Below are 13,599 nucleotides of genomic sequence, written 5' to 3'. Positions count from 1 at the left end.
CTCTGGCTCAGCAACAGTTCAAGGCAAGCAGGCTCGTGACATTACACTCTACAATGTCAGCCTGGTCATGGAAACATGTCCATCTGGTGCAGAGGTCACGGAGAATCACAAATGTGAAGGAAGACATGTTGGCGTGGCAGCCCATGATCACAGTAATGCATAATTAGCAACAAGAGAATGCTCAACTCCAGCTTGTTCTCTAACCCTTTCCCTTGAAAATAGCTGCTTCTAGGCCACAACCGGATTGAGAATGACTGGCCTCCTCCAAGGCAATGCAGGGATGAGGCTATTTATTCTCAGCCCCCAGGCCAGCCTGAAGGGGCAGATGCACTATCCTGGCATCTGGATGCTGTGTCTGCCGGGCCTGCCTCTCCTCCTCTTAATCATGCTCTCTCTGTAGGAAACAGACACTCTCAGCTAAACTTGAGCCTGTGAGCTTTTGTTTCCATTTTGCTCCCTGAGGAGAGGTCAGGTAATAAAACAATCTTTTCTTCCTACCCCAGTTCCTTTCATTTCTTCACACCCAGAAGAGGGGGGTACTATAGCTATAATAAAAGGCCCAGTTCAGGTTTAAACGTGCTAGCCAGTAAATACACAAATGCTGCCAGCACCCAGTGGCTTTCTGGCAGCATTCTGCTGCCCCAAAGCTCTGCACTGGCAACACGCTTTCACACAAGCACTAATTTTATTATAGCTAGTTTATGATTTTGCCTCATTTCCCTTCTATTTTTAAATGCAGGGCTGTAATAGAAGGCGTCTGAAGGCCTCAGAGACAGAGAAGCGATTACACTGTGGAGCCTCTGTGGTATCAGTGGCCTTTGCAAGACAAGAATTCAAATGCCATGTCAGTCAGCATTTGAATCCTGAATCCCTGAGGGGAACTTGGCTACCCAACAAGAAACATACGGCTCCACAGTCTTCCTTTTCCTTTACAAGACGCTGTGGCTGCTCCACACTCTTTCCAGTCTGCTCTCGAGCAACAATTCCAGACCGAACAGCTTGGAACAGACGAGCATCAGAATGGGCCCCTGAATGCAGAGCATGTGGACAGCTAGCACAGCACCCCAGCTTGGAGCATGACAGAACAGCAGCAAATGCTACCAGCAGGATTCAGTCATGAGCAAAGGGAAACTGCTTCTCTGCCAGGGCCGGCTCCAGACCCCAGCGCGCCAAGCGCGCGCTTGGGGCGGCATTTTGCCGGGAGGGCGGCAGGCGGCTCCGGCGGACCTTCCGCAGTCATGACTGCGGGAGGTCCACCAGAGCCGCGGGACCAGCGGACCCTCCGCAGGCACATCTGCAGGAGGTCCCCTGAAGCCGCGGGACTGGCGACCGCCAGCGCGCCCCCCGCGGCGTGCCGCCGTGCTTGGGGCGGCCAAATTCCTAGAGCCGCCCCTGTTCTCTGCATCACACCAAGTGCCATTCAGACCCTCAGCAGGGAAAATTCTGGATGCCGATGAGAGAGAGGGAGAGCCAGACAAACGGGGAGACACACCGGGGAGGGGACAGTTTCCAGTGATACGTACACACACAAAAGGGAGGGCAGAGCAGCACCAAAACCTTTCATAGGTGGTTTAGCCTACTGATCCCCAGCCCAGTTGGCCCTGGCACTGCTTCTCATCACGATCAGGTCTATGCATGAGTGCTCAGACTGTGCCAGTGCTGCACAAACAGGGACGCACCCAGTCCATGCCCCGAAGGGCTCGCAAGCCCAAGAGGAGCAGACAAAAAGAGGGGGAAAAGGGTGCAAACAAACAAACCTAATGGTCAGGTGATGATGGGCAAACAGATGGCTGGTTCCATGCTTTGATATGGACGGACACACACAATCAGTGGACATTGTTAACTGTAATAATTATCACTATCATTTCTTATAGGCATCACCCTTAATAAGTAGATTTCAATGCGGGGCTGTTAGCGGCCTTGCAAACCCATAAACCCAGCTGACTGTCCCAGAGCTCACCCAGTGTCATGAAAATACTCACAGCAGTTGTGTGCAGCTCCCGTTTATTATACCTCCTTCAACTGCAGTATCACAAAACCACCACCCGAGCACTAAGCATTACAGAGGCCAGCGGAGCAGGGGAAGAATCTGCTTTTCTGGTCAAGATGCAGCAGCCTGGGAGCAGGCTTCTCTTTGGTGTTCAAAATGAAGTAACTGAGGCAGTAACAGTTCAATAGGACTAATAATATGGTGAAAAGTTACAACACTTAAATGCGCCTCCACTCCACCAACACCCCAGTCCCAGCACCCCAGGGAAGGCCCTTGCATGGCACAAGCTAGTAATAGAGGGGGTCAATTTAATTACTCTCTATCTCAAGGAAACCTGCCCCCTTTGCACTATTGGACAAATAAAAAATTCAAATGCCAAACTTGGAAACCCATACTTGGAGCCCAAGCCCTGTCCACTGCACCAAGCATCGCACCAAGTGATACAAGCAAAACACTGACATGTCAAACACTCTGATAACCACAGGAACCCCTAAATCCCTAGAGTGGACTGAAACATACTGAAAGAAAGTATTAGCTCAGAGCAGGTTAATATGCATTAACCATCACCCAACCGCAAATCCTACATGGCATGTAGTCTGAGTCAAGTATGAGAGAGCGGTACAAATGAAATAGGCAGATATGGGAGAGCACTAGCAAGATAGTACCTTCAAAAACAGCACTTGTGATATCTCTGAATGTGGTAAGTGCAGAGGGACCATTCAACTCCACATAACTCTAAAAGCAGCAGCCCTTGCTGCTGTTTTAAATCTGTGAAGAAACAAATGTACTAGTACAGTATAAACAATACATAACCTGTGTGCAACATTTAGAGCCAAGCAAAGCCATATAAGGCACCCAGGCTGCCTTACGATTGAGGAACCAGGCTGAACTCTGGAAAGTAACATTTGTAAAACAATTCATCCTTCTAGAGTTAGAAACTTTGGTTGAAAACCTCCCCAATCAGCTACAGTTTTCTTAGTACAAGGTTGTATGCAGCTTGATTTATAGTCACCTTTCTCAAACCATGTTACCTATCACAGGACATGGGAAAGAGGCTTCATTAAAGGCCTGACTAAACATGCAGTATTTGGCTTTTCTCCTCCATAATGCCAGGCCCTGGACAGATGAGCTAGAGGTAGAAGGAGAAGCTTTGAAAGCTGAATCCACTGTTTCCACCAGCTACAATGGTCTGGGTCTTTATCTTCTTAATCCCTAGACACATATTGGCTAGGCTCTTTCATGGCTTGAACTAGACCAATTTAACACGTGGCAAGCAGCGTGCCTTATCTACCCTAAACTTTACACATTAGTCCATGTCTTCAATGCCAAAAAAGTGTTGGCCCCAGCGCCTGGCCAAGCTGCCTCAATCCCTCACCAGACAACCCTCCCCCCCGCCCACTCACCTCCTCATTCCCCTGCCAGACACCGCCCCCGCCCCCCCGCCACCTGCCGCTGGCTTGCCGCATCCATCCTCACTCCCCTGCCCCAAGGAGGTGTAAGGATTCTTTTATTTTTCCTGACCAGAAGACTTGAAGGAGCCTTACAGTATACCCCCTCCCCCTGGGTTCCCCCTTAAGCCCATCTATCAGAGCTGGAACAAAGGAGAGAGAGCGCATTGGACACCGGAGCCCCCAAAGCCTCAAGAGCTCAAGAGCCATTGGCCCCTCCCCTTATCTACCTTTATAGGAACCTGTTGCTTAGCAACAACAGATTCCCCCTCCTTCTACTTTCCCGCCCTTTCTACTTTTCTGCCTTTTGCTCAGCATGGGGGAACAAGAACCTGTCACAACATGGAGGTCACCTTGTTCTTATCCCAGACCAAGATGGCCACCTAATAAACAATACTTAGAACCCAACTTTGGTATGTATCTTTCCCAATAATTTGGCAGGGGCGAAGCTGTGACTAAGAGAGGAGGGATGCAGCAAGCAGCGGGGACCTCCAAAAGGTGGAGGGTTGGAGTGGAGGAAGACTTACCAGGCATGGCAGTAAGGTGACCAGACAGCAAGTGTGAAAAATCAGGACAGGAGGTGGGTGAGTAATGGGAGCCGATATAAGAAAAAGATCCAAAAATCGGGACTGTCCCTATAAAATCAGGACATCTGGTCACCCTACATGGCAGGGAGCAGCAGCAGTTGGTGGGGGCCCTGGAGAAGGAGCGGGGCACCATGACCCAGGTGTCTGGCGACGGGTTGGTGGAGGCTGAGCTAACCCTAACCCTAACCCTGGCCTATTATACCTGCCATCCATGCCAGCAGCAAAATCTACAGAGCCCTGTCTGCAGTAGGATTTACAGTGAGATGGTTCTGGCGTGTTCAGTATCTCATTCAAAAACACACCTTTTACAGGAGTGAAGATATAGCCCTAATTAGCACACATTTAACCCAGGCTAACATCACACATGAAATCCCCACCTGAACAAGGACTTAGAAAGTAGCAACCCTTGTGTATCTATTGGGTTTCCGGCATGCTAACGGATCCCCCCCTCAGCCTAAGGGGAGGATCTACAGGACCTCAGAAACCCACTAATTGCGGGGGACAACTAATAAAAGAACGGGACAGGAGTGCGGTCAAAGGGTCATAAGAAGGGAGCCTGACGGGGACACCTTGTGTAGCAGGGTGGACCCCCACTCCTGCCCGAAGGAAGGTTGTGGCTGGGAGCTACTAAGCTGGGCTGATTGGGAAGTGGCTGCAGCTGGGGCCACACCCCAAACTGAGCAACAGGGCCTCAAAAGAAGGCCAGGGAAGCCAGGAGCAAACAGTCTCCCTCTAGCTATAGCGGGAGATGGGCCTGGCTGCAGGGAGCTGGACACAGGGTACCTGAGTGGAGCAGGGCTGGGGAAAGGCAGAGGAGCTGGGGAGCTCCAGCCTGGAAAGCCCCAGGCTGCGGCCTAGCAGAAGGCTAAGGAATACTAGGGGTTGCAGAGGGCAGCCCAGGGGTAGGCCAAGGCAGCAGGTCCAAATCCAACTTTGCCAGTGATGAGTAGGCTGATACTGCAGTCTGCCCCAGGGCGCGGGGGCTAGACGATGACTGGCAGTAGCCTTATCCTGAGTCGAGGTGGGGATAGTGGATGGGGGTTCCCCAGGGAGGGGAGACCCTGAGAGAAAGGGGTTATTGCTAGGGGGCAGCACCCCATGTAAAAGGGCATGGGGGCCAGAGGACAGGTGGATCACTGGCCTGCAGAAGGCGCTCCAGAGCTGGAACGAGCTAATTCCCAGGAGTCACCAGCAGGAGGTGCCACAGGGGTGAGTCCACATGTCTACACCTTGTTACTGCCCCTTACCCCTGAGCAAACAGCAGCACACCTGCTCTCCAAGGAACTACAATGATCAAGGTCTGGTCTGCTCTACAGACTTACATTGGTGTAACTACGTCGCTTAGGGTTGTAAAAAATCCACACCCTGAGCAACAGTTATACCAGATTAACCGTGGTGTAGACAGTGCTATGTCGGCAGCAGAGCTTCTCAGCGTGACACAGCTACCGCCTCTCATGGAGGTGGATTAACTATGCTGACAGGAGAAGCTCTCCCACTGGCACAGGAGCGTCTTTACTTGAGCGCCGCAGCTACAGCAATGCACTGTTTTAAGTATAGACCTGTCCCAAGAAACAAACAGCCTAGGAAATTTATCTATCACCTGCCTTTTCCTAAGCAGAGACCTCAGGGAATAAAGGAGGTCAGGGGTCAAATCTACCTCACCAGAGGTACACCAAAAATTAATTTAACCCTTTAGTTACAAGCCTGACTAGGCTCAGCTCCTTCCCACGTATTATCACTCCCATAGAAAAGCATGCAGAATCATCTCCATTCAGGGTGGAAATCCATTTCAGTTTTCTCTGGGACACTGCCCCAGTCATTGCAGCTGGTCTCAGAAAATAAATTATATTATATTTCCATTAGCTAAATACATTCAGCTATGACTGTCACAGGTAACCCCCGTCTGGTTGGGCTAGAGCTGATTTTTCAGAAAGATGTCCAGTCTTTAGAATCCACTTCCCTGGTAAGTTGTTCTAGTAATTAATTACTTCTTTTTTCTAGTCTACATTTGTCTAATTTCAGCTTCCAGTTATTGGTGCTTCTAGTCCCTTTGTCTGCCAGATGAAACAACCCTCCTACTCTCAGATATCTTCTCCCCGGGTTCTTACAGACTGTAGCCAAGTCACCTCTTAACCTTCTCTTGGATAAACTACATAGACTGAGCTACATTAGTGTTTCACAGTATGCAGTCCCCCTCCCCACACCACAACTTCTGTGATGTGTAACAGTCAAATTAAAATATTATTAATTTCAATATAATAAAATAATAATATAGAGACAAGGTGGTGGGGGGTAAGGTAATATCTTTTACTATACCAACTTCTTTTATTGAAGCTTAAACTTAAACTACTTTCATATAAGCTTAAATTCATAACTTTGCTGGACACTAAAAATCATGGACTGAACAGAGACATTTGATTTATGGCTGATTACAACAATCCCCACCAGCTGCTTTTTCCCCCTCTCCCTATCACTGGAAGGGTGTTAAACTCTAACTGCCTCCAGCTGGCTGTGAACTTGCCAGAAAATGCAAAGAAAGTCCAAAATCAACCCCCCACCATCTTAGGATGTCATATTTCATCTCTGTGGTCAATGAAACAGGTCAAGATCTGACTACTGCTAAAGGTGCTATCCTGAATTGAGCGAGTGAGCGAGCGCACACACACACACACACACACACACAGAGCTCTGGGGCAGCTGACCTTTAACACAGCCAAATGATTCCCAGGGCTGCTTGGTATTCAATGAAGCTGCACAGCATCCTGCACGTTGGCTAGCTAAGTGGCCAAGCCATGTGCTATTTACCCAAAGTGGGATTTAAACTTGGTTTCAATAATTCTTCCTTTGCAGTCTCAGTGCTCACCTCCTGTGTTCATCTTTCCTCTGGAATGCAATAAAGAGAGAAATAACTGCCCTGCTAGATTATCCTGGCTGCTCTAGTTTTCCCACCCAAACTTTTCAGTACCGTGCTTCTTTTTGAAGATCCAACTGATGCAGGGTGTATACTGCAGAGGCCTCTAATTCTTTATTCCAGAACCCTAAAAACACAATGCCCAAGCAGGCAAGGCAGGGTAAATAGTCCAGTTTCTGATTTACTGACTGTTTATACTTTTTAAATCTTTTATTATCTTATGAAATACTCTTTGTAGGATTTATCAAGAACATAAGAAAGGCCCTACTGGGTCAGACCAAAGGTTCATCTAGCCCAACATCCTGTCTTTCGACAGTGGCCAATGCCAGGGGCCCCAGAGCGAATGAACAGAACAGGTAAACATCAAGTGATCCATCCCCTGTCGCTCATTCCCAGTTTCTGGCAAACAGAAGCTAGGGACACCATTCCTGCCCATCCTGGCTAATAGCCACTAATTGGACCTATCCTCCATACACTTATCTAGCTCTTTTTTTAACCCTGTTATGGTCTTGGCCTTCACAGCATCCTCTGGCAAGGAGTTCCACAGGTCGACTGTGCGTTGTGTGAAGAAATACTTCCTTTTATTGGTTTTAAACCTGCTGCCTATTAATTTAATTTGGTGACCCCTAATGCTTGTGTTATGAGAAGTAGTAAACAACACTTCCTTACCTACTTTCTCTACACCTGTCATGATTTTATAGACTTCAATCATATCTCCCCTAAGCTGTCTCATTTCCAAGCTCAAAAATCCCAGTTTTATTAATTTCTCCTCATACAGCAGCTGTTCCATACCCCTATTCATTTTTGTTGCCCTTAATTCTGAACTTTTTCCAATTCCAATATATCTTTTTTGAGATGGGGTGACCACATCTTCACATAGTATTCAAGATACCATGGATTTATATAGAGGTAACAAGATATTTTTTGTCCTAATATCTATCCCTTTCTTAATTATTCCCAGCATTCTGTTCACTTTTTTGACTGCCGCTGCACATTGAGTGGATGTTTTCAGAGAACTATCCACAATGACTCCAAGATCTCTCTCTTGAGTGGTAACAGCTAATTTAGACCCCATCATTTTATATGTATAATTGGGATTATGCTTTCCAATGTGCATTACTTTGCATTTATCAACATTAAATTTCATCTGCCATTTTCTTGCCCAGTCACCCAGTTTTGAGAGACCCTTTTGTAGCTCTTCGCAGTCTGCCTGGCTCTTAACTGATTTCACCTGATCTTGCTGGCCAACTCCAGCAAGCAGAATCCCAGCAATTTTCAGGTTTATTTAACCTCGCTTCACCCAGTTGCGGCCAAACCTCCCTGATGAAACTTGCTTCATCTGTGATCTCTAGTCACAGCATGTATGACTGGCAGACTGAAGCGGAGGTCAGAAATGGAAGACTGAGAGGCAAACCTAACCATGCTACAGGACCAGAAGAGACTTTCTAATTGTTTCTGACGATCTTGGTAAATCATAATTATTGAGACCCTTAAATTACAGCGAGAGAGAGATTTGTAACATCACATTTCAGAAACTCATGTCCTTTTCATCTGCAGCAGAAATAAAGACTTTTCCTATAATCTGAGTGATTGTAATTCAAACACCTGCATCCTGTGTAACTGTTCAAATACTAGGGGTATTTCTAGTTGTTAAAAAGAGTCCACTCCTCATGAATGGGACTCAAGTTCAGATTGAGCACCATAAAGACAAACATGGCGCCTGTTTATTTATTCAAATGGAACCATGGAAACTGCAGACAACAGTCAGGACCACCCAGTGTACCTGGCTGGGGAACCAGTGGGGCAGGCACTTGCCACTGGGGATGATGCGGTAACACAAGGCCATGCAATAATTTCATCTCTTATCTTGGTGTCTACTCAATTGCCATCGCAGATATAATACCTCCTTGTGACCACTAATGAGGTCAATAAACTGCAGGTAGCCAAATAGATTCGTAACCTGCTATAGATACAGTATCATTACTGGCAATGGAAAGTACTGCGCTCTACACACCACAAGCAACTCCCTCACACTTTCCATTACCTATTGCATTTACATTGGGAATCTGAATCCTGCTAGGACAGGGTTAGTGAAACAGAGACTCCAGTCACCTGCTGCTGCTTCCATCCCAGTCACCTGAACACACAACCATGCTCACTGCTCTGGTATCTCTTGGGGCAATGCTGGAGGCATGTTAATCTCCAGCTGCTCTCTCTCCAGTGTCTGTCTGAGAGTCTACTGGAGTCATGTTAATTTCTAGTCCACTCTAACTCCTGACCTCTCTTTGGGTGCATGCTGGTGAAGACATGTTAATGCCAAGCCTTTAAACACACAGACTCTCTCTCTCTCTCTCTCACATGTGTCTGTTTGGGAAAATTACATTAACCCCAGCTTGTCCCTCTCCTATCACACACTGCCACCTCCAAAGGCAGAATCATCTGCTAACACATTCTCTTTGAGGGGGAAGAGGCACTGCAATTTACAGGTCACAATATACACTGCTGTTAACAGGAGCTGCACAAACTCTCTCTCCTTCTCTAAAGAAGCTACTGTACATTTCCCATCACCAGGGAGAAAATTTTTCACCGTCTCATAAGTCCACCTGTCCCCACTCAGCTGGTACAAGTTTTCCTGACACCTAGGTTACAGGGAGAAGAGAGGCCCTGGATCTTGCAGATACAAAGCCCCCTGGAACCTTTTTCTGGGCTGATGGGCTATTAGATCTAGCAGAAGCCTGTGGTGCACTCATTGTTACAGAGGCTTCAGAAGCCAATACTCCCTGTGAGGATAGAGGGCTCTGGTACAAAGGAGCATTTTTACCTTCTACGCCAATTCCCTGCACAGCTGGAGGTAAAACAATTACCTCATTACAGTCACACACACACCCACCCATCCACCCTCTTCTAGTGGAATTCACAGCAACACCATTGCAACTTTAGAATAATATTCATGTTCTAAAAATGTCTGCAACGGAGGCCAAGAAAAACAGCTTTGTGTTCAGAGGAAGCTCTGTGGTCAAAATGATGTCATCAGAAAGCGCCAAATTAATTTCCTGTGGTTACATCCTACAGGAAATCCAAGAGGCTCAGCTTTCTCACAAACCCAAGTAGCCATTTGTTGTCAGTAACGGTTAATTATGTACCCAGATGTGTCATAAATTGAACACTATTGTGAATAAGCTTCATTCCCCTGAATTCTAGTGCACTGGGTTTCAATACAAAACACTCTTGGATTCAGGGCATTAGCCTCGGACAAAATAAAACCCACCCAGCTCAGCTTCTGGGAATTGTTTCCATTACTGGCCTAATGTGAACGAAACAGAGCACTCAGCACTTGCTACTCAGGACCACTTCTCAGATGAGCTACTCTGTGTTCTAGCTCTCTCTCTAGGTTCTGACATGGCCTCCCTCAGCATGGTGCCTGAGCCCTTTCCCAATATTGCAAAGTGTACACATCCGATGTAGTTCTCTCCCCCACCAGTCACCAACGTCTGGGCTTTGCTTCTGTATTATGCCCTTTTGTTTGTTTTGGGTGGCAATGCTTCTGGTGAGTCTGTCAGGGCAGGTCAGTGCGCTGCTCTGGAAGTGTGGAGGGCCCATTTCCAGCACTCAGACAGCTACAAGACCAGCCATTAGCTCACTCGGATTCACACCATGGTCTCTGAATAGAACATAAAACCCAGTGAAGGAGCAGTCGGTCTGCGGTCACACCTAGTGGTCAGAGCAGGAATCAGGCACCAGGAACCAGAGGTCTGAGCCAGAGAGAGAGCTGGGAGTCAAGCAAACGGTCAAAGCTGGAGTCAGTAGCCTGGGGTGGGCTGTAGAAGCAGGGAACTGAACAAGGGAGGAGGGCAGGAACCAGGAACAAGGCAGGACTCAGGAGTCAGGCGAGAAGGCAAGGTCCAGTGTAGCAGCAAGCCAGGGATCACCTAGTTGCTCAGATAACTTCCTGTGCTTCCTTCTGGCTGAAAGGGTGAGTCTTAGCCAATTGGAGAGGCTGGACATCTCCAATTGGGAGCTATGTGGGCGACACTTATGGTGAGCTAGGACCCACCAGCCCATACTCCCTGTTTGCTGCTGGGTGGTGGCTGCAGTCTGAGGACTGCCTGGGGGATCCATGGACCCAGGTTCAAGATCTGCGATTTCTCACACGAGCTCTGCATCAAAGGCCAGGAAATCCAACCTGCCTAGCAGGCTCCCGTGCCCGTGCTGAATGCAGTGCATACATTTCTAGGTAGCAGCCATTGGCTGTGTGACTCCAGATGACACCAAGCTGTCCTAGCAGCCTACCTAACACCTGGAGCATAGGTAGGCTTTGGGCGCCTGGCACTACTAGGCTGGGAGCCCAAGCTCACTCACTGGGGGAACCTTCAGAGACTTCCAACCCCAACCTCCTTTAGCACCCTGTGGCTCCATTAGCATTTACACCAGGCCCTAGACTTCCCCTTGATATCCATGTGGCAGCTGATTCCCACCTCCAACAATCAGCATCACTATCTGCCCATGGCCCTCCTCACACTGCTCTTCTTTACATCTCCATCAGCTTCTGGGATCAGCCCTGCAGAGCCCGTGGGGCTGCTGAGAAATACCCCAGGAGGAGCTGCAGCTATGGAGATTGGCCACTTACAACGCACGGGGAGTTCTAGTCAGCACAGCTATAAAAAGAGGATGGGTAACAGCTTCCCAGCCATGTGTGAACGGAAACAGGGAATAAGAAAGTGATTGGGGAAATTTTCAGGATGGTAAATAATCATGAAATTATCTGGCAGCAACCTGCTCCCAACCACAGATCCTTCACTATTCACTGCAGGATGCATTTTCTAACAGCTTACATGTCAGTAAACTTGGCAGCCACCTAAAATGGAACTTCACAACCAAGCACTGGTATGGTCACTCTTACACCCTCAACTACATCTGACCCCAAAGACACCCCTTTCCCCCCCACTCACACAGACTCAAACTGGCCTCAAACACAATCTCACACATACTCATGCCCCCTCACCCACAATTTGCCTTCAACCATATCCACTCACCCTCAACCTCCCTTCAATTTCCCCCAATCCTACCCCCTGTAAATTCTCACTGTAAGTTCCTGAACTATTGGATACAAAATCTTTTGTCCGAGAAAGTACACTAAAATGATGCCTCTGTCCTTACAGTGAACTCACAGAGGTTAGCTCTCGGGACATATACTCCTCAAAGATCCCTTAGCCTGCATACAGTATGCTCCTCTGAGCTGGCAGAAGGCCCAGTTTAACACCTGAGAGGCTGTGGGGTAAATACCAAGGAGATTCAGATGAAGTAAATAACAGCCATTAACACCAACACTGCAGCTCACGCGTCATTTTATACTTTCCAGATTGCTAAATCAATCATACTTGCTTATTTACATACAACTGTTGTATGCTTTCTGTCTCCCCTACCCCACCCCCACCCGCTTTGTATGTTGCTTGTTTTATTAAGTCTGGGAGCTCCTTGGGGAAGGGACTGTCTTGTATTGCATGGATGGAAAGTGCATAGCACATGGTGTGTGCTAGTGCACTCCAAATGAATAGTATTAGTAGCAGCTAGAGGCCCCACCCAAGGCCAGGGCCCTTTGTGCTAGGTGCTGTGCATACACATAGTAAGAGCAGTCTCTGGCCCACAGAGTCTCCAGTCTAAACTGACAGGACAAAGTGTGGGAGGGAACAGAGGCAGGGAGAGGTGACATGACTTGCCCAAGGTCACACAGCAGGTCAGAGACAGGCCGAGATGGGAATAGAACCAGAGTCTCCTGATGCTCAAGCCTATGCACTATCTACTGGACCATGCTGTCTCCATAACAGCAATCAGAGAATCATAGACTCGTAGGACTGGCAGGGACTCAAGACGTCTCTAATCCCATCCCTTACACTCAGGGCAGGACTAAGTGTCATGTTACATGTCAGGTGGACAAGAAGTTACATAACTTCAAATTTCCCAGAGGGTCAAAGGGGCAGGCAGGCAGGCAGGGATTCTCGGGATCTCAGGGGGATGTTCTGTGCTTCTCCAGAAAGCCACACAGTGCCAATTCCCAATCCAGTCTATTTAGCAAGGTTCCTACCTCTCTGTCCTTGAGTTTCATGGCGAGCACCAGCTGATGTCTGTGGTTAGTAAGGGCCTCCCGGTAATTTCCTTTGGAGAAGAATGCGGAGCCCAGATTCCCATGAGCTCGGCATTCTCCCGTCTGGTCACCTGAGTCACATGCAAACAAAACAAAAGTTAGCTAATGAAGGGTCTTTGGAAGAGTCCAGCCAAGAGAGTGGAACACATCATTCAAGGGATGCTCCATTGGGAGAGCCAGGTTCAGAACAAACCTGGCCACAGACTCAGTACGCAGCCAGAATTCTCCTCACTTCCCAGTCCTTGAAGAGGGAAGCAGACAATTCTCCAAATCAACCCCCAGACTCCACTTTAATGTCACCTTAGACCCCTCTTTGGCTTAACACCTTGGTAACAGCTTCACTTTTTTCATGTTTACTTTTTGTTGAAGATGTGAGCAATTTGTGTCCATAAAAATGCAGGGCTGGATTGGATAGGGTTGGTTCAGGCATAGTGCTGACAAGCACTGGGCCAGCTTTCTCAGCAAACGTCCCCTTCTCACCCCCCATCCCCTCACACACCTCTGCTAACGCCCCAAGTCCT

At 48.1% G+C, this 13,599-nt stretch overlaps 1 protein-coding gene across 2 annotated transcripts in view; it reads right to left on the bottom strand.

Moving 5' to 3' along the window:
* TTC28 (tetratricopeptide repeat domain 28) overlaps window positions 1-13,599 on the bottom strand; it is a 480,542-nt gene that overhangs the window by 161,992 nt on the left and 304,951 nt on the right. For both annotated transcript variants that reach the window (XM_044989608.1, XM_044989609.1), the window contains exon 5: window positions 13,019-13,149. In XM_044989608.1, coding sequence (XP_044845543.1) covers window positions 13,019-13,149 — 131 coding nt within the window. The remainder of the gene's footprint in view (window positions 1-13,018; window positions 13,150-13,599) is intronic.

The sequence above is a fragment of the Mauremys mutica genome, chromosome 16 (genome assembly GCF_020497125.1).
Source record: "Mauremys mutica isolate MM-2020 ecotype Southern chromosome 16, ASM2049712v1, whole genome shotgun sequence".
NCBI classification, from domain to species: domain Eukaryota; kingdom Metazoa; phylum Chordata; order Testudines; family Geoemydidae; genus Mauremys; species Mauremys mutica.
Note: the sequence above shows the minus strand (reverse complement) of the source record. Positions and strands in the feature narration are given on the sequence as shown.